The sequence below is a fragment of the Artibeus jamaicensis genome, unplaced genomic scaffold (assembly GCF_021234435.1).
Source record: "Artibeus jamaicensis isolate MK-2021 breed Jamaican fruit bat unplaced genomic scaffold, CSHL_Jam_final contig_76, whole genome shotgun sequence".
Lineage (NCBI taxonomy): Eukaryota > Metazoa > Chordata > Mammalia > Chiroptera > Phyllostomidae > Artibeus > Artibeus jamaicensis.
The window spans coordinates 25,914,485-25,935,018 of NW_026521954.1; the positions used below are offsets into that span (position 1 = coordinate 25,914,485).

At 62.1% G+C, this 20,534-nt stretch overlaps 1 protein-coding gene across 4 annotated transcripts in view; it reads right to left on the bottom strand.

Moving 5' to 3' along the window:
- The window catches only part of ACOX3 (acyl-CoA oxidase 3, pristanoyl), a 31,849-nt gene that overhangs the window by 5,646 nt on the left and 5,669 nt on the right, over positions 1–20,534 (bottom strand). For 3 of the 4 annotated variants that reach the window (XM_053672404.1, XM_053672401.1, XM_053672402.1), the window contains exons 2-14: positions 18,440–18,597; positions 17,827–18,060; positions 16,764–16,838; positions 16,219–16,308; positions 15,544–15,687; positions 14,984–15,072; positions 10,970–11,081; positions 9,239–9,421; positions 8,582–8,704; positions 7,135–7,255; positions 5,111–5,233; positions 4,206–4,319; positions 2,461–2,576 (exon numbers count right to left, since the gene is read on the bottom strand). In XM_053672404.1, the coding sequence (XP_053528379.1) occupies positions 2,461–2,576; positions 4,206–4,319; positions 5,111–5,233; positions 7,135–7,255; positions 8,582–8,704; positions 9,239–9,421; positions 10,970–11,081; positions 14,984–15,072; positions 15,544–15,687; positions 16,219–16,308; positions 16,764–16,838; positions 17,827–18,060; positions 18,440–18,583 (1,668 nt within the window). In that variant the 5' untranslated portion in view covers positions 18,584–18,597. The remainder of the gene's footprint in view (positions 1–2,460; positions 2,577–4,205; positions 4,320–5,110; positions 5,234–7,134; positions 7,256–8,581; positions 8,705–9,238; positions 9,422–10,969; positions 11,082–14,983; positions 15,073–15,543; positions 15,688–16,218; positions 16,309–16,763; positions 16,839–17,826; positions 18,061–18,439; positions 18,598–20,534) is intronic. The other variant, XM_037126857.2, reaches the window with a different exon arrangement.

The window sequence follows — 20,534 nt, forward strand, 5'->3', positions numbered from 1 at the left end:
TGCCAGCCACGCTGTCACTTCACAGCAGCCCCCAGAGCTGGTATTTGGAGGGGGCGTGCACACACAGCAAAGGCCCCACCCACGTCTGAAGTAGGGGGAACCCCGACCCTGCCAGGTCCCCACACTCCACACTAGTCCCAGTGCTCCCCCACCCACAAAGGCCACCAGCCTCTGGGAGGGAAGTGACAAGCCCACGGCACCCAGGTATTCATTTCTGCTGCACCCTGATTTCTGAGGGACCCTCCCCCCACAAGGGAGGGACGCTTAAGGCACTAAGTTCCGAACTGTCCAAGCTCAGAGGTCAGCTGCACAATCCTGGGGTCCGTGGGCTCAGACGAGTGGGGGAGCTGGGGCACTCCTCTTGGCCCGGTCTCCTCGCCCACCAGAAATGACAGTGCAACGTGGACGCGGGGTGGGCTGGCGCCGGGCAGGAGCGGCGAGGCTGGAACTCAAGGTGGGGACACCCCACCGCCCCTTTTCCTATTTCTCTTTGAACACATGACAGTGTCATCCAGCCAAAAAGTGCCATGGACGCACTCTTTGTAAAGAACCACTGGGCCGTCTGGCTGGCCTGGTGGCAGGAGGGAGCAGGCAGACAAGTTAGTAACCTGCCCCCCCCCGCCCCGCCCCCCATCAGGGAGGAGGGCTGCGTTCACAGCCCAGTACATTCTCCCAACACAGGGGCTGCGCTGTCCATTGCAGCGCTCGGGTGGCCGCAGTCGTCTGGACAGCACTAACTCCGGGTCAGTCCATGGCAGCCAATTCACTGCCACAGGAACCTCCAGAGTACAGTGCAGTGTGAGGTGAAGAGAGAACCCGCACGTCCGGGTCGGTCGGTCAACCTGCACGGTCGGTCAACCTGCACGCCCCTGGCCAGGGCCACAGTCAGACCCTGTGGCTGCGCCCTCGGGCCAGGCAGAGGCCGATTCCTCACGAGGGACGCTCTGTGGCTCCTGCGGTGTGCGCACCTACCCGCCTGCAGTGTGCCCGGCTGTCAGTGCCGTTTGCTGCTCAGACCCGCAGGCATCCGCACCGTCGGGGCTGACAGTTCCCATCTTTCCCGGCTCCCGAGTCTCCTGACTTCCTCCCGAAGGCTTGCCTCCCACCGCACAGAGGTCGCACACCATGGGCGGCATGGCTCCCGTGGGCTGCTGCCGCCGGGCACCCAGTGGGAAGGGGTGCGTCCCAGGGTCCCGAACACCCAACCCAGGGCTCCGAGTGCCCTCGGCACCAGAAACGGCCCAGTGCATGCTCTTCAAATGCTCCGTGACCAGGTCAGGGGTGGGGTCCTCGCCTCCCCTTCCAGGCTTCACGTCCCCGGCCACAACCTTGGCCACTCCGTGGGGCAGCACCTCCCCTTGTGCGGGCCGGTCAGCTCCACGACTCCCCCACGGTCCCTCTGTCCTCCACCACGCGCCCCACTGAGACATCGTTGCCACGTTCCCTGACACGGGTCTAACAGTGAGCCACGCTCAAACGTAGAGTTTGGGTTCCATCACCAGGGTAAACAAGCCAGGTGCCGCACGGCCGGCTGGTGCAGGGGGTGGGGGAGGGACAGCTGGGACAGGTGGACAGCGGCCTCCCAGGCCCTCTCAGGGATACAGATGTGGGGGGCGCCCTGCACCCTCCATCTGTGTGGCGTCTTGGTTTGGAACCAGGGGGTCGTCTTTTAAGAATGACGACCTGACACTCAGAGAAAGGAGTGACGTGGGACAAGCTAACCCGCAGCCATCGATGTCTGAGTGCAGAAGCCCATGGTGACCCCGGCCCCTGCCAGGAGGACCGTCTCTTGCCTCCTGTCTTGGTCCCCAGGGCACCGACCTGCAGCGTCACAGAGCCTGGCCACCGCTGAGCTCACTCCTAAGCCACAGGTTCGACCTCAGTTCAGTTGCCTTTGACCAGGCCCTTCTAGTCAAAACCCCGTCCTGACGCCACATCTCTTTCCCCCGACCCAAGGCAGGTGTGCCCAGCGGGTCCCTGCAGATGCCACGGGCTCTGTGGCCACCCGAGGGTGCGGCTGCCCCTCACTGAGCAGGAGGAGGGGCCAGGAGGAGACAGCGGAGCCTTGCAAAGCGACACCAAGGAGAGAGGATGACACCGTCACTGCAGACGTGTGGGGCACACGGGTCACCAAGGACCAGACCCTGACGTCACAGGCCAAGTGGGGCAGGACCCAGGCTGGCATCCCTGCCCCTCCATGTGTCTGAGGTCCCTGCAGCCGAGGGGCCCACCTGCAGGAACCCCAGCTCAGGCCCACGGGCCGGGTCCTGCCAGGCACCCGTAATCTCTCCCACACCCAGCGGGGCGGGGGCGCCGCCGTCCCCACCGCGAGCCAAGGCACAGAGGTCAGGCAATGGCCCGAGGCCACGGGGTGGGAAGGCTGAGGCCGCCTCTGTTGGAGCCCTGCGGTGCGGGGACCGAGACAGACAACACACAGCAGCCTTCGGAGGAAAGACGCACCTGAGCGCGGCTCCGTGCTGCAAAGTCGCTGCTTCCCGATTTCCTCTCCTGGTTTAGCTTCTGCTGACTCTCTCGGAGCAGGTAACAGACCAGCCACTCGTACGCCGCCAGGGGGACTGCGGACGGGGCACAGAGGAGACAGTGACAGCGGAGCGTCCACAGGTGCCCAGTACTCGGGCAACAACAGAGCACCCAAAGGTGCCGAGTTACACAGGCCACTCCTGGCCACCAGCCCCTGTCCCCCTACCCCACCTGCTCCCTGCGCTGCAGTTTCCTGGCGGACCTCCCGAGTCAGGCTTGCCCTGCGCACACCTCCTAAAGCAGGGCCCCGACCCGGGGGCGGCTCCTTGGTGGTCTCACAGGTCTGGGAGCCACCTGCTCCCACGTCCGGGCCCACTCGCCAGGCGCCGCCCTGTGATCCTACTACCCAAACGCATTCCTCTGACCCTCCGGGACCAGTGCACGAGCCGGCTCCCTGGGGCTGGCGGGGTTCACTGCCAGGCTCATGCTGCCCCAGAGAGCCTTCTGTAAGGTGCCCCCCCACGGCAGTCCCCCAAGGAGAGCGCAGTGGGGGCCAGGCCCTCAAGGGACACTAAGGCACAGAGAAGTGCCCGGGCCACGCGCACCTCACCGCCAGCAGCACGGAGCTCCCGGCCCTGCACGCGCCAGCCCACAGAGCTGCAGCCCTTCGCCCTGTCCACAGAGGGGCCGGTGCACAGAGCAGGACCTGGGCGCAGCCCCACCCCCCCAAAGAACGGTTCTGTGCCCTGCAGAAGAGTCTCCGGCACCGCCACCCGGGCTTCTCTTGGAGCTGGATGGGTCCCGCGGCTCCGGTCCTTCCCACTCCAAGCTCATAAATCTCTTACGCAACTGGGACTAAGATCCGGCTGAGGTGAAGGCTGGCCCGGGATGTGGGGCTGGGTGGTCCAATGCCCTGGGGACCAGAGTAGGTGGGGGCCGGGGGACGCTGGCCGAGGGCTGCGCTGCCTTCTCCGCGCTCCAGGGAGAAGGCAGGCGGCGGGGCGGTGCCAAGCCACTTTCGCCAAGTACACTTTAGCTGCATTTTTTCCCTTCCAGAAAGTGTTTTCACTTTGCCAGATCTTGCAAAAATTTGGGCGCGCAGAGGAAAAACAGATGAGGCCGCCTGGCGCCCCCCAAACACCCCCCGGGACACCGGTCCACAGGGACGGCTCCTTGCACAGGGCAGTGGGGACGGGCGCAAGCGGGCTGGCGGCCACACCAGCAAGTGGCGGCCCCCGTCCACTTTCCGTTTTACGACGGGTGGTGGTTTTAGGTAGGAGACACTCCGGCTTCTCGGCCCGGCCTGCCTCCTTTCCTCCACGGCAGCGCTTTAACCCGAGTCACCACCACACACAACCGAAACCCTCACCACCCTCTCTCTCTGCTCAGAACCACCTTGCCGTTCCCACCCCCGGAAGGATGCCTGTCCTGTGGGTCCCCTGACGCTTGCCCCTTCTTTCCACCAAGACCTTGGCTGCAAGGCCACTTCCTCAGGAGCCTGTCCCCGCCGGCCCAGCCCATGCGGGGCCGCAGGCTCACAGACCACCTGCTTCTCTGACCAGGCCCGCGATGTGCTTGTGTGTGGCTGTCCCCAAGCCAGGGAGATGCTGGGGAATGCGGAGGGACGAGTCAACAACCAGGGCTCCTCCGAGGCCACGTTGCCGGCTGTCCCGGGCACAGGGGCACAGCTCCCCCTTGCCGGACAGGTGGGGGGGCGTGGTTACCTGCAGAGTCCAGGCAGTCCTGGAGGCTGGCCACCTCGAACCTCTGGCGGAGGATGGCGGGGTAGGCTTCCAGAAAGTTCACGCTCTTCAGTGGGCTCTCACAGCGAGTGCCACCTAGGGACATGCCAGTCACTCTGGGGAAAGTCAGGGGACTCCAAGCTCTGAGCGTGTCCAGGGGAGTGGAGGAGAGGGAACGGGACCATGACCCCCCCTCACTCGGCAATGACTGCAAAAGTCGGACGGTCACTATGTAGTAACACCTCCCTTCCACGAACAGTGTCCAGCTTGAGAGACGGGCTAACCCTGGGGGCCCAAGAACCCACGCCCTGTGTGAGCTCAGGGGCTGCCGAGAATTCAGTGGAGTCTCGCTTGGGTCCTGGCACCAGCAGGCCGAGCAGGCAGTGCTCACCTGGGCCCCCACATTCCAGCAGGCCGAGCAGGGAGTGCTCACCTGGGCCCCCATGTTCCAGCAGGCCGAGCAGGTAGTTGCTCACCTGGGCCCCAGGTTCCAGCAGGCCGAGCAGGGAGTGCTCACCTGGGCCCCAGGTTCCAGCAGGCCGAGCAGGGAGTGCTCACCTGGGCCCCAGGTTCCAGCAGGCCGAGCAGGGAGTGCTCACCTGGGCCCCAGGTTCCAGCAGGCCGAGCAGGGAGTGCTCACCTGGGCCCCAGGTTCCAGCAGGCCGAGCAGGGAGTGCTCACCTGGGCCTCAGGTTCCAGCAGGCCGAGCAGGGAGTGCTCACCTGGGCCCCCATGTTCCAGCAGGCCGAGCAGGGAGTGCTCACCTGGGCCCCAGGTTCCAGCAGGCCGAGCAGGGAGTGCTCACCTGGGCCTCAGGTTCCAGCAGGCCGAGCAGGGAGTGCTCACCTGGGCCCCAGGTTCCAGCAGGCTGAGCAGGGAGTGCTCACCTGGGCCCCCACGTTCCAGCAGGCCGAGCAGGTAGTTGCTGGTCTGCTGTAGCAGAACGTTGTTGTCCCCTTCATACGTGCAGTTTGGGTCGTTTTCATTTCTGAGGTCACCTAGACGGTTCACTGCAAAACAGCCACATGGTTCCATCATATCAGGCGCGCACTTGAGAACGACCATCACCGCCTGCAAACATTAGTCCTGGGCCCAGCGTGGCTGGAGATGGAGCACTTCCCACCCTGCTCCACCTCCCACCTGCCGAGCGGGGAGCCCTCACCACCAGGCTCTCCCGGGACCACCCAGGAAGGGTGTTGGCAGGGATGTGGCAGGTGTGTCCCTGAGAGACATGCCTCGCAGCTGGTCATCAGGGAGCACTCAGAAGTGCCCGGTCTAAGCACCCTGCCCCGGAGAGGTCAGCTGGCAGAACCTGCCTGCAGTGTGGGCGTCGGAGACAGGCGCTCAGGGGAGCCGGCTACCTCCTTCTGTAACCGAACAAGCCCTTCCATTTACGCAGGGAAGGCCAAGCATCTGGACAAAACTCTCACTTTCCTTTTGCTGAAGTAACGCAGTTCCTTTGCTCGTTTTATAAGACGGGCCTTCCGGACCTCCCTCCGGTGGGGATGCTCTCGGCGGGAGGCTGGGAGGGAGGGGCCAGCAGGGAAGGGGCACTCGAGGGCCTCCGACTCACACACTGGGACACCCTGGTGAGTTTCCTGGCCCCCTGCGCCCTGCCAGAGTTAGACCACCAAGTGGGAGGCGCTGGGAGCAATGTTGGAGAAACGACACTCGGCCGACACTGAGCCCAGGGAAAGGGCCTGGCCCTCCTCCCCGGGGGGCTGCCTGGTGTGGGCCCAGCGGTTGCACACTATGCGTAAGGACACTGGACAGGGGTTCTGCTGTCTGCAGGGTGGCGGGACTCAGTCTCCTTGTTACAGATTATGTATAGCGCCTCTGGGAGCTCTAACAGCAAACAGACGACAGACAGCCCTTGGTGGGGGACGAAGCTCGGAGCTGTAGTTGCCCACGGGTAGCACGTGATGGAAGAGGCAGAGACCTGGGGAGCCGAGGGCCGCCCTTCCGGCCACCTTACTCGAAAAGTAGCCGGGACAGACCCTCCCTGGAAGGACATGACTGTCCACAGGCCACTGCCAAGACGTTCAAACTCAGCACGGGCCCGCCACGCTCCTGGGGGCAGGCACTGCTGGGAGGGTTCTGCCAGCTCTGGGCTTTGGCGTGTGCACATGGCCTGAGAGTAGCCAACATTTTACCCAGCGGTTACTGAAGGTCCGGACCCAGGAGCCTAGAACTTAAGCTTTGAATAATAACAATGATGACAATAATGATTCAAATAACGACAGCAAATACAGGTGAGGAAGCATGTCCCCCGTGCCCAGCACTGTGCTCGGAGCTCCCCGTGCATTCACTCCCTTCCTCACCTCCAGGATCCCCGTGTGGGCCTCAGTCACACCCCCACTGCACAGATACGAACACCGAGGCTCGGCGGGGCCAGGGGCCTGCCCACTGCCACGCGGCCAGAGGGCAGCAGAGCCCGCTGCCCAAGCAGCCAATGCCTCTCAAACTGAAGCTCTTTTTCCTATTAACTCATCAAAACAAAACTTGGTGCCCGTTTACTGCCAAGTCGTTAGCCGGAAAGTTACAATCCCCGTGAAGAGCTGCTCTCTTTCTGCCTTGGCTTTTACTGGCTCCCTCAGACCTTCCTGCTCAGTGCTGGGACCCGGCACTGTCCCGACCCCACGTTTCCAGGAGCGCCAGGCAGCCTGGCCGGGCGGCGGGTGGCAGGCGTGCTGTGGAAAGGGCCAGGCCAAGGCTACTCCACCCCACAGACACAGTGTGAACACGGCACAGAAAGTGCGAAGGCAAGTGGGCGTGGCTGCGTCCCAGTGAAACTTTGTCCATGAAAACCAGGGGACAGCTGGTGTGCCCATGGCCGTGGGGGCACAGCCTGGTCTGGGGCCAAGTGGCAGGGTCAGGATAGGAAACCGTCACATGTGTCTCCAAAACCTACTGGCCAGGTAGCCGTGTCCCCCGCAGGCCTCCCGGCACTCCTGAATCCCCCGCTGGGCCGTCCACGAGGCCAGGGGCTTCCCGGCCGACGCCAAAGCGTGGATTTCGCGTCCGAGCTCCACCTTGGGAGAGGAAGTCCAAGGAGAAAAGTAAAAAGAGGCCCCAGGCGCAGAGGGAGAGGTCAGTTCCACCACTGGGCACACGTGCCCTGAAGTCGGACCCCACACACCCGGCGACTCCAGGAGAAAGCAGGGTCCGACAAGGAACAGGCTCGCTGCGGCCCACGCAGCAGACCCACAGAACGAGGGCACACAGACCACACTCTGCCCCGCCTGCAGGTGGGTCCCAGGGAAAAGGCGGACAGCAGAAGCTACCTGCGGGGACTCGCTGACTCATGTACAGGGCGCACACAAACATGGCGCAGGGATGTGACAGTAAGGAGCAGGGGTCGGCACCACGCCAGAGGAGGCAGGCCTAGCCGGGCCGGGCGGCTGCAGCCGAGGCAGTGGCCCTGTCAGCTCTGCCGGGGCGCCCCAGCCAGGGGCCCTGGGCCTTCCACGTCCTATAAAGATCCTTTGCTTCTAGGAGGTGTTTAATAAAAACAATTCGGAGAGAGAGAGGCACACAGGCCTGCTTACTAAGTGTTTTCCACCTCAAACGCAAGCAACGTTGACGTCTCTCAGAGCTGGGTTAAACCAGTTTCAGAAGGAATAAAGCGTGATTACACTTTATAACATTATTAACAGTTCCTGTGTCAGCTGGCAGGAGCTGCGGTGACTCATGCTAAGGGAAAAACACGCTTAACCCCTGCCTTCCGAGGGAGGGGAAGGGGGGGTGCCCTTGCAGATCTGGACTCGGCCCAGCCGCGCCCCCTGCTGGCCACCGGCACCATCACGGCTCAGACACGGCAGGATGGTGCAGGGCATCCCTGCAAGGTCTTTCAGGTTGTTGCACAGACCCCAACCCATGGCATTCCTCATCCGTCTGCGCATGCGCTGTTTGTGGTTCACCTTTTACACCTGCCCAGGAGGCAGTGGGGTGGCCAGAGAAAGTCACTTTGTACCCTCTGCACCGGAAGTGGGAAGGCTGATCTGGGTGAGCACACCGTGTCTGGCCCAGGCCCCGGGCTGGTCCAGCTCCGGGCCTGTCAGCTGGATTCGGACCCGGCGGGGCTGTTTACGAGAGTGCCAGGGCCATGAAATCTGCTGCGGGGCTGGTCAAGGGGCTGCAAAACCCTTGCGCTCTCTGAAGACAAAGCCGCCAAAACCCGCTGTACTCCTCCCAGCGAGAGCTGCACTGGCCCTCCCTTGTGGAAGGGGGATGTGCGCACACGCCGCCCACGCTGACACTGCTCTGGGGCGGGGGGCACACTGAGGGCACGCGGGAGCCTGCGCCCAGTTTGGCTTAAATCGCCACAAACACGCAGAGACAAAGGGGGCCGCCCTCACCTGCCTGGAACTGCGGTCGTCCCCGCGGAGGCCTTGCTGCAGCTGCATCAGGTCCAGGAAAAGCGACTTGGAGAAGTGGTCCAGGGCGTAGGCGGCTGCCAGGTAGGGCAGCAGGCGCCATTGCTGAAGTGAACAGGACGCTGGCATGAATACCCCGCAGTGCTCATGGTGGGGCGGGGGTGGGGGGGGCACCCATCTCATGTGGGCCTCGGCATTGCAAGGGGGCGCAGTGCACGGGCCCGGGTCCAGTGTGACGACGGGATATCACCTCCCACTCACCCATTTGGCATGCAAGGTCCTCCCAGAGAGGTCCCCGACACTTGGCCAGTCCCTCTCCCACCCCGGCCAACCCCGCTGAAAGGCACAGTACAGGCAGCCTGCACGCCCAGCTCTCCCTGCTGCTTCTCTGAAGTGAAGACAGGCAGGGTAAGTACCAGTCCACCTGGGAACTAGGCAAACCAGCTGTTGTGCTGCCCGGGGACGCTTGGTGCTTCGTGAGCTCAGAAGGGAAATGGGGAAATGGCGAGACAGGAAATCAAAGGTCACGGAGAGCACTGAGCAGGTTCACTCAGCTCGCAGGAGCCAGACGGCTGCTGCCTGGGGGGAAGTGGGCCTGTGTGCGGTGGGAAGAAAGCGGCATCCTGCGGGGAGTCCGACCTGCAGCTGGTACTCGAGGACGGGGATCTCCTCCCCCTCTGCGGGTCCAAACTGACGCCGGGTGGCAGAGAAGCGAAGGGCTATGCACACAGCCAGCTTCAGGTTAGTGACGCACATGCCCACGATGCAGACCCGGCTAGCAGACAAGCTGCCCAGGGACGCCCCAAAGCGCTGCCTGTCGTCCTGCGGAGAAAGCAGTGAGGAGCATCAGTCAGACCTCCACCACCACCGAGGCCATGTCTGGGAGAGAGGCATGAAGACGGGAGCGTGTCCACCCTCGGCATGGGCCCTGCGCCTAGGGGCCCCCGACACAGACCTCCAGGTGCAGCAGGGCCTGGCGGCCGGGGTACAGGTGCCAGGAGTGAGCCATCATGAGATGGTGGGAGGCACTGGGGGACACTCAGCTCCACAGGGACCCCAGGCAGAGGGAGCCTACAAGCTGCCCACCGGGGTCCAGGCCACTGGTGTCAACCTGCCCGAGACCAGATGCACAGGTGGGGCGCCCCACACAGCCCGCTGCTGGAGCCCGTGGTGCATTTGTGAGATCTCCCTTCGACCCCCATCCCCTGGGTCCCTCTCCCCAAATGACACCGTGTGAAGGAGGATGACATTCACCTGCGTCCTGTCTGTCCTTCTAAAACAGATCATCGCCCAGTTCGAATCCTTGCCTACAGGCTGGGAGCACAAGCGGTGCATCCCTCAGTGGCCATGGGTACACCCTGCCCGGACTCTCCCAACCGACCAGTCGCCCGCTTTCCCCTGGGCTCATTCCCTGAGTTTCGGCTTTTCTTCCAAAACCGGGCGCCTGCGGTATCTGCATGGCAACCTCCACGAGCTCTGCGAGCTGGAACGTCTGAGTTCTTGCAGACAGGGGACGGTCCAGCTGGGTTTGAAAACGCGCCCTGAAACGCCACTTCCAGGAATCCTCGCCCTTTGTGTCCCGCTGCAGAGCCTCACCCCACTGGCGTCAGAACCCCCCGCGCCCCGGGGGGGTTCAGGGCTCTTGGAAGCACCTACGTCTTGGTGCGCACCCCCAGCTGCTCCCCTTCTTTTCCTGAGTCGCCCTCTTTTCCCGAGTTTAGACATTGACTGTCCCTGGTTCCCCAAACTTTCTCTTCTCCGCTCCCCCCTCCCCCCGTCCCCTCTGGCTGCCTCCAAAGGATCCTCTGCTCCATGTTTCCCATCAATGGCTCACTTTCCTGTGAATGTGCAGTTGATTAATCTCCAGATGGCTGTCCCCGTTTGTCAGACGCCCCATCCCGTTGCCATCTCTCTCATCTCCGGGCGTGCTCCCCACCGCGCCCATGCCTGACACCAGGCCTGCAGTCTGGGCGGGGCCTCCGAGGGGGTGGGCGCTGGCAACACACCATCTGTGCCTGTGTCTGGGGAAGGCCCGAGGCCACACTGCTGTGTCTGCCACTCCATGCACTCAGGGGGCACCGGACACCGGACTCTGTCACCCTCATCTGTGGACCCAGCAACCTGTCACCTTTGGGGGACTCCATGGGGCGCAGCACCACAGGGTGGCTCCCTAACCAACCCCAAGGGCTACAGGCAGCTGTCAGCGAGCCTCTGTGGGCACACTGGGGACCACACTGGGGACCCCGGGGGTGTGGCTGACCCAAGCACCCACTTCCTCAGTGCCAGCAGCGGAACCCAGACCTAGCAAGGCCTGCCACCAGCCAGTCTGGCTCCGGCGGCCCATCTGTGGGCTCAGGGGAGCTTCCCCACCTGGAGACACTTTACCTTAAAGTGGGTGACGTAGGTGCCCTCAGGGGTGACGTCTCCAGTCTGGTTCAGTAAGTTCTGGCGAGGAATCCGGACCTTGTGGAACATGGCAAACCTGTGGGGGATGCACAGGTCCTCGGGTCAAACAGCGGCTGGCCCGGCTCCCCGCCACTGCTCCTGACACCCAAAGAAAGTGAAGGACAGCTGGCAAGGGGACAGAAACCCGAGGACCGGAGAGAGAACACCTGGAGACAGGAAATTCCAACACACTTTTTTGTCCAAAACAGGTTTACAAAGCCGGCGGGGGAGCGTGTGGCGGTGTCCACCTGAAACAGAACAGCTGCACTGTTCCGGGCGGAGTAGCGTACTGGGCACCGGTGTCTACGGGGCCCAGTCTTGAGGTCACTAGGTGAGCTCCCACAACGGAGCCCACTCCCCGGGGACACGGGTCCCCCTGCCCGCCCCTGAGGCGGCAGCCGTCGGGCAGAGAAGAGAGGGCTGCGTTCTTCAAGACGGGGTCTCTGCTCTCACACCTGAGGCTCCTGCCAGAACCCAGGCCAGGAGGTCAAGGCAGCAGAGCGAGGCTCTGAGACTCGGGCGAACCCCATGCTCGGCCTCCAGGCAGTGCAGGGAAGGCCCCACGCGTGCTTCGCTGTGACCGCCTCTGAGTGTGTGGCTGTCAGGTCAGGAGGCCTCACATACCGAGGGACGTGGCAGGCCAGCCACTGACGTTCCCTGAGTGGTGCAGAGAAACCTACCCCACCCCGATGACACCTGCAGTCCCTGCTGTCCCCTGGCTGGCCGCCACCAGGAGCACCTCCCTCGTAGGGACTGTCCCTTCACCAACCTGCAGACCACACTCTGAGCGCCAGCAGCCCCCCCACCTCGAACCTGTCTGCTCTGCCCGACCCCTCCTCACCTCCACCCCACCCAGAGCCCTGGCGGGAGTGCAGTGCCCCCTTAGCTCTCTGAAGGCCCCGGCCCTCTGGCCTGTCCTGTGCGTAGGGCCCTTGCCGGAATGCCCACCAGGACATCCCACCCTGCACGAAACCTACCTTCAATCCTACAGCCTGGGACTCTAACCCACGAAATGCGGTGGGCCCTTGGAGGAACCCAGCCTGCCAGCTCCCTGCTGTGGGCTGCGTCTGCATGCGACCCTCGAACCAGCCAGGTGCCCTCCTCCAGGCCTGCAGTGGGAGCTGGTGGTCCCAGAACACCACTGGGGGCACTCCAGCGGGGACTGCCCACTCTCCGTGGCAGGCCCGGCTCGCACATCAGGGGCCTCCCTGGGGGTGAGCCATGGCACCGGGGCCTCTGTGGGGTGCTCCAACTGGCTGTGTGAGGCCCCCCAGGCCACAGAACACCCGGATGCAGTGCCAGCTTCAGGGGCTCCCACTGGTCACTAGAAGCGAGGAAGGCTTTTTCTAGTGTGACTGTGCCAACGCCAGGTGCCCTAGGTTGAGAGAGGAAAACTGTTGCCTTTCTAGCCGCTCAGCCATGGGCCGAGGCTGAACGCGCCTAAGCATTTATTCTACGCACAGACGTGCTTCTGAAGGCAGGCTCGCACCTTCCCGTCTGCACACGGGATGAACTCTGTCCACGAGGCAGCCAGCGGGGGCCAGCCCCGGGGGCACAGGGCCTGTGTGTTGGGGGGGACGGTGGCATGGGGGTGGCATGGCAAGGGCGTGTGTGCCGGGAGCTCGAGGGTAGCAACCCTGCTCCCGGGCGCTGACACACCTCCCTCCCGGGAGCAAGCGCACCCAGCCCCTTGGGGACGCCCTCCGGCCACTCGCTGGAGGGAGTCCCCAGGCCTAGGCCCCGCCTCCCCTCAGAGCCCTGGGCACGAGCTCAGCAGCTGCAGGTTCACAGGCCAGAGTCTCGCTTGAGAGCATCTGTCTTCTGCTTTTAGAGCCATTCGCCTAAATGTGTCCACAAAACTCACGCTCACTTCTGATTTCTACAGTCAGCCCACATCCTCAGAAGTTGTGAAATGACAGAATCTGACATATGTTTTCAAGATAAGTGACCTCAGACAAAAGAAAAAGAGAGAGAAACCCACTCGACTCAATGCTGAGGGCAGAGCCGAGGGCCGGGAGGCGTGACACCCCACAGGTCACCTGTCCTCACGGCCAGTGCGCCCTCTGCTGGGCATGGCACCCGCCGGAGGGAGGGAGCTGGGACCCGGGACCAGTCGCTGAACCTTCGAAGGCCCGGGGACCGGCCCAGCCAACTCCCACAGTCTCATCAGCTGAGAGGCTCCACGGTCACGGTGTCACCGTGATTTGGGGGACCTGCCCTCACAGCCCCTGGGTGGTCACTGTGCGGCCCCTGGCAGGGCCAGTCTCAGGTGTGGGGCAGCACCTTCTGAGAGACAGTCTTTGGCCTCTAGAAACCTGCGTCTGTCAGCGGGAACCGAGAGCAGGGCTTTCCACTGAACGGAGACACCTTCCCATGGATGCGACCGGCCCGTTCCCACGCAGCTGCACTGCCCAGGCCTCGCATGTACCCACAGGCCCTCCCAACAACGTGGGTCCCAGCACATGTGTTTTCTGAGTCCCAAACTGGAAGGCATGGAGCTAAGGCAGGGAGCTGCTTTTCAAAGTCCAGGACGAGGCAGCATGGACACCCCCACTTCCTACACGGTCCCCCTGATGCCTCAGGCCCACGACCAGTGTGATCTCAGTCACACTGAGCTGTGCCACCACCTGGCTGACGGCTGAGGGTGAAGGGCCACCGGCCTAACCGTCCCGGGCCCCTCACAGAGTGGTGGTCCAAGGGAGCCCCCAGCTGACCAGGCTGAGACATCAATCAACAGGCTCTTCGCTCGGGCCAGCAGCAGAGGCGCGGGCGCCGGGTGAGCACAAATCAGAAGCATCTGTGTCTGCTCTTGCGGGCAGCAGCTTCTGCCATTTCCCCCTCAAACTGACTGCGTGAAGTCAGTGGCTCCCGGCCCCCTTGGCACAGCCTGGGGGTCCAAGCAGACACCAGAGACGTACCCCCTGTGCCCAGCACCCCTACCCCAGGGGAAAGACAGGGGAAAAGAGGTTCCTCCATGCTCGGCATCAAGGGGACCACCTGGTCCGGCTTCTCTCTCTGAAGCTGGCCTGCCTCCTACTTTATACTCAAAATGACCGTGGTTGGGACAACCAGTGAGGCCAAGCCATCGACAGCAGGCTTCCTCTGCGCTCTGCCTGGCTGCCGAGCAGCAGGTGAGTGAGCACTCTCAACACAGGTAGGCAAGACCCTGCTGGGCCAAGGGGCGCCCTGGCTTTGCTCCCCGCCCCTCACAAACCAGCTCACAGGATCTGAGGGGCGAGCCCCTCAGCCCGGCTTCCTGGGAGACAGTGTGCCACGTGGGACAGCAGGCGCTCAGTGGCCAGCCAGCAATATTGCCACGTGCAGGCAGGACCCACAAGGGTGTGGTTCGGGGACTGTCATTATGCCCACATCACCAATGAGGAAATGGGCCAAGGAAGAACTCGAGGTGGACCCAGGATGTGAACCCAGATTCTGGCTCCAAAGTTCATCCCGGGCGCTCGGAACAGGCGCTCCTGCACACGCCACATATGTCACCCTCCGGACCCCAGAGCCTACACCGCCCCGCCCCTCCATCAGTGGGTGCGCCTGCTGGATGCCGCAGCTCCAGGTCACTGGTGGGGACCTCATGGTGCGGGGGGGTGTGAGGCAGGCCCTGGGCTGAGGCCCCGCCCGGCCACAGCTGCCTGCCTGGGCCCGAGGACAAGGCCACGTGTTTGCACTGGGGTCCTCCGTACCTCCCGGCACTGGGCGGATGCAGGACAGGGCCCTGTATGCCATGGCTCTCGGGTACGGAGGGGAGGACTGTGTCCCCACCATGTGTCTCCAGCCCCACAGGACCGTAGGAAGGTGTGGGGACAGTGCTGGGCATCCCTGTGAGGTCACAGGCATGAGGGGCTGTGCGGCCTTGAGCCCTGGATGAAGCTGAGCCCTGGGCCCTCGGCCTGAGGACCAAGCGAGATGGCGGAGTGGGGCACTTACCCGTTGTCCAGGCCGTTCAGCCCGATCTTCCTCCCCATGTCACCCACCATCACCCCAGGCACAGGGAGAAGGGTCTTCGGGTCCCGGATCTGCAGAGAGCACAGCACACGGCGACTGCGCTGAGCACTCGGAGCTCCAGGTGGACTTGTTCAAACCCCGGGAGCCGTCGGCCCCAAGCGCCCCCCCGCCCCGGGCAGTGACCTTCCTGTTTGTGACCCAGGAGTGGGCTCCTTCATGGCCCCCCAGCTGGGCTCCGTGTCAGAGCCCCCGGAGTAGCCCCGGGCCTGGCTGGGCGGTCTAGACCTGTGCTGAGTGTCTGAGACGATGCCCGTGTGGCTGCGAGGACAGAGTCCTCCCTCCGCCCAAGACCCCAGAGCTCAGGGCTGTCCAGCAGCGGCACCTGATACCCGGGGGGGACAGTCCTTTCCCGGGAGGGTGGGCTGCCCTGGGCGCTGTGGGGTGTTTAGCTGCATCCCTGTCTACTCACTAGACGCCAGAAGGACCCCCACCCCCGGGGGTGGCTATGTCTCCGGACGCCACGTCCGAGGCCAGCAGCCCACCTGCACGACAAAGGGGAACAGGCCGTGGCACTGGCCCCCCGGCGTGTACAGCTGCGCGAACACCACCGCGTGGGTTGCCGTCTTGCCCATGTTGCCGACCCAAAATTTGGCAGCTTCGAAGTCGGGGGAGTGGAGGATGAATTCCTGCACAGGGGGGTACGGGGGGGCTTTGATCGGCTCATGCACACAGAAGCCCCCTTTTGCTCTGGCGCGCTCTCAGCTCCGACCCTTCAGCTGAGGGCAGAGACTGGCGAGGGTTCCCCCTCCTGGAGGCACCGTGGCCCTGCCGCACTCGGAGCGTGTTCCTGGGCCGCGGGCCTGGAAAAGGAACCTTCCCGTGGAGACAGCACCCAGTGCATCAGACAAGGTAACAACGTACGCGAAACCTCAGGGCAGGGTGTGGGGCCGAGCCCCGGGTCGTGTCTGTGTTTGGTGAGACCTCCCCGACCACCTTTGCTAGTGCCGTTCCTGCCCACCCGCCTCGTGTCCGCTGGACCCCTCGCTGACCACCCATCCTTGCAGTTTCCGGGAGGGGCAGGTGCAGCCTTGCCCTTATCGGCGCCACGGATCTGTGCCACGGTGCAGCCGAGTGTCGGGTCTGATGACTTTTTCACTCATGACCGCACATAGTTTGTGGGCTGGAAGCCGTGGCAGCGCGGGGACGGGGGCACCTACCTCGGTGGCGGGGTCGTAGTGCGCGGTCGTGCGGATGGCTTTGGTGTCACTCCCGTGACTGAGCTCAGTTAGAGCCAGGCACCCAGAGATCTAGCGTGGAAGCAAAGGCAGAGTCGGGCAGCAGGGGCTCCTTTCCGTAGACCTGGAAGGGCCCGCCCCACCCTTCCTTTGAGGGCCAAGCGCCCTTTAACCCCAGCAGAAGCCCCAAACCCCAGTTTCCTATCTGACCCACTAGTGGTCTCGCAGCGTCCCCCCAGCTGTGTGGGACACCACACGGCCCAGGGCCCCACTAAGCTGGCCTGGGGCCAGAGCAGCTCCTGGGCAGCAGCTCCTTTCGCTTCAATAAGGAGAAGCCACACCCAGTCAGCACTGGGGCTCGGCAGCCCCGTCTGTTCAGGGTGGCGTGAACGACCTGAGAGCAGCACGCGGTCACCAGTCGATACAGTGAGATCCCCAGGCCCCCCACCTGCAGCTGCCCCGCCCACAGATTCCAGGAGGACAGTGAGAGATTGCAGGCTCACAGCCTGCCGCCAGTGGAAACTCACCTCCATGCTGAAGACCTTTGGGATGTATTCGAAAAGTCTTTCGAAACCAGAGTTGTAAATCGCTGACAGGAAGACCTGAAAAATGTGACGTCGTCCCATAAACAGGGGGAAGCTAACAGTGCTGCTGCCCTGCGGTGTCACTAATGAGAGCCCTCGAACCCCCATGGTTTCACACTGCCACACCGGGCCAGACAGCCAGTGCAGCCCCGAGAGGTTGACCACAGGCACGCGAGGCTGCGGGGGCTGGGAGGCCTGGGTCCCCTCCCAAGCAGTTTGAGCAAATCCAGCAGAATCGCCCAGCACACCCTGAGGCTCTGTGAGGGACGCAGGACAGGACGGGCGGGAAGGGGGTGCGTGAGGGCCAGGGGCCCACTTTCCATCAGACAACTGGGGAGACCATGTGCTTTGCCAAGGTTTTTTGTTTTCAGGGGTGTTCAGGGGGGCGGGGCGGGGGATACAGCAAAGGAGTCCCAAAGCTGCTCCTCTTACAGGGCTTTGCCGTCCACAGCGCTGCGCTCTCTCAAGGTCGGGTGTGTGCTGGTTTATGCAGATGGGTGGGAAAACTGGATTTCTCACTAAAAACCCCACGATCTGCTGACACGTTATCATCTCTGCTCATTTCCTACAATATCCTTGTTTTTTAAAGTACTACTTACTCATTTTTAGAGAGGAGAAGGAAGGGAGAAACAGAGGGGGAGGAACATCAGTGTGTGTTTGCCTCTTTTGCATCTCCTACTGGGGACCTGGCCTGCAACCCAGGCATGTGCCCTGACTGGGAATCGAACCTGAGAGACCTTTTCCATTCACAGCCGGTGCTCAGTCCACTGAGTCACACCAACCAGGGCTCCTACATTACTACTAGAAATCTCTTTAAACAAGCATTTCCCCAAACACACAAATCCCCAGAAAATATTAAAAGCAGATAAGCATGAACAACCCCAAAACCACGGCGGTGAGCATCTAAATCCCACAGGCTGCGTGTATTTTCTGTACACAAGTTCCTGTGGTAACAGAAGCCTTGACCCAGGGCAGCCTGGACATTCCTCTCCTGAGCCCTACTCACAGATGTGCTCAGTATGACCTTGCTGGCCAGGGACCAGTCGTACATGCCCAGGCAGTTCACCAGCACCAGGGATTTAAGCGGGTTCTGCTGCAGGTCACTGGGGTGGAGGAAGTTGTGTTCGAAGAGCCGCTTGTGGCGCCGGAAGGTCAGCTCGCGGTACTGCTCCAGGGAGAGGTCGTGCCCCCTGGGATGGGCGAAGAGGGGGTCGTTCTCCAAGGTCGAGAAGATAGTTTTCTGGAAATGCAAGAAACACAAGAACAGCAGTTTAGAAGCAAAGACTGCAATCTTACCACACTCTTACTTATCCCCGTTTTCTCGAGGCTGCGGCGTGGTGCACTAAGTCTAAGCCAGAAACACCAGGACAGAGACAGCAGTCCTTCCTGGCTGAGGCTTAGGAGGCTCCAACCCGCCGGGTGCCTGGACAATTCCCTGAGGCTCCACCATCCCGGGGTGCAAACAGGGGCCCAGCCTGCACTGCGCCCAGGAACAGCCACACCTTACAGAGGGAGACCTGAGGCCCAGGGAAGCCACGAGGCTTTAAGAACGCAAAGCCCCATCTTTGCCAGCGAACTGAGATGCCAACAGACCCCTCTCTGGGCCAGTAGGGCCTCACCTTCAGGCGCAGAATGTCCTCGCCTTCCAAGAACAGTGCCAGCTCCTTCCAGTTGAAGGACGCGCGTGCACGGTACGCCTGCAGGGGCCCCCTGGGGAAATCTGGGAACAGAGTGTCCTCGCTTCCTTCTGGCGTGGGTGCCATCGTTTGATGTCAACCTGTACAAAGTATACAGTCTGAGTCGGGGTGCTCCAGTCATTCTGTTCACACCATCCATGAGCAACCGTGTAAGTGCCACGTGTTACAAGAGAAAAACTAACTGGAAAGGGACAGCAAGAGAGAATGACCGCATTTGGAGCTAACATTCATGTTCCCCAGACCAAAGCGGGGGGGGGGGAGCTCCTTGTTTTCACTTCAGAACAAAGGTGACGGGGAGACCCACGGATGAAAGAGAAGGGCAGCGCCAAGGTAAGCTGGTGGGTCGTGGTCTCCCTGCACGGAGGGGTCCCAGAATCTCGCGCTTATTTGGCAGTTTCCGCCCGCTGCACTCGTGTCCTGGAGGTCCTCAAACTCTGAACTGGGAACTCACCTCGGCCCGCTGATCCAGCCTGCTCTGCACGCCTACATCCACCCTGCCAGTGGCCCAAGGAGCTGTAAACCCAGATGTCACTCTGGAAACCCCCGCTCCCCTCTTTAATGCCTACCAAACCCTTCCTTTCTCCCCACCCCCCATTAAATCTTGCAATAAAACCTCCGACTATTTCGCAATCCCCGCAGGCAGGTGGATGTCTCAGTGGTGTGGCAGTCTGTCAGAGCAAAGTCAGCTGCCCCATGTCATACAGCTGTCATCAGGCAGATGGACCACAAGTCCCATGATCCTAAGTGATCAATAAGTCCCCTACGGCCCCATGCCACCCAAGGTCACTAACATTAGTTACAGGGAAGGATTCTGACTCCAGAGCTCATGAGCTGGGTAAAGTCTCCCATTCAGTTACTGATGTGGGAAGCTTTGGAAAACCTTTGCTCACCCAAAACCCCAGGCGCCCTGGGAGAGCCATAAGGCCACATGGGAAAAGCAAACAGCAGGATAGTCAGTAGGACTGGGACTAGCACCCCCACTGGTAGAACCGATTTTCACATTTAGCCTTTGTACTCTGCTTCTGCCCCGTAGACAGAACTAACTACCACATTCCGCTTCTGTATCCGCTTTGCTACGTAAACAGGAAGACCCCATAGGCTATATAAACCCCAAGAATCCTTTGTTCAGGGCTCAGAATTTGGAGACTGACTCCTTTGCCCCCGTACACGTTAATAAACCTCGTACTCCAGAATCCCTCAGTGTCTGGTTGCTTCGTTTTCCTATAACATTTGGTTTCCTGACCGGGAAGCAACCTTACACAAATTCGGGTCGACTTGCCGTTGACTAGCCGTCGACTAGATAAGCAGGGAGGCAGCCGGAGGTCCAACTGGGGAAGCGGGGGTGCACGTGCCCTGAGACTTCTCAGACCCCGTCCGGTTGGGGCAATGGCCGACGGCCCACACTCCAGGCGGGAAGAGAGGGTTTCGGACTACAACCTGACCCGAGACCAGAGGCGCCAAATTGGTAAGAGCCCCGGGGACTTGACCCGAGACCAGAGAGAGGCTGATCACCTCAAATCAGAAATTTGGGTCAGATTCATGCTGAGTCTGACCACTTGACCCTCACTCGGGGAGGGATTGTTTAAACTCAGAGTGCTTAAGAGTGAAAGTGTGAGTGACTGTGTTTGTGGCTCCACGGGCTGGTCCTACGGAGCAAGAGTGGGCCCCAAGCTGCGGTTCCTGTGTCGGGTCATACGGCATAAGGGTTGGCAGCTAACCCCGAATTCTGCTGGGGCAACCTTAGCAAGACCGACTTCGTCCCGCGAGGGAGCAGGCCAGGCGGGTGAGCGAGTGAAACCCCCTTCCCTTTGTTTGTCTGCGTCGTTCTGGGAGGATCACCATGGGCGGGGGACCTTCCACTGTGTTAGATTGCATGCTGCAAAACTCTGACTGATTTCGGGGCCAGGAACCGAGCATAGATGCCGGTCAGTTAGAGGTCTTTTGCGCCTCTGAGTAGCCAACATTTGGAGTAGGCTGGCCCCCTGAAGGAACACTAAACTTAGGTATAATTAGGACA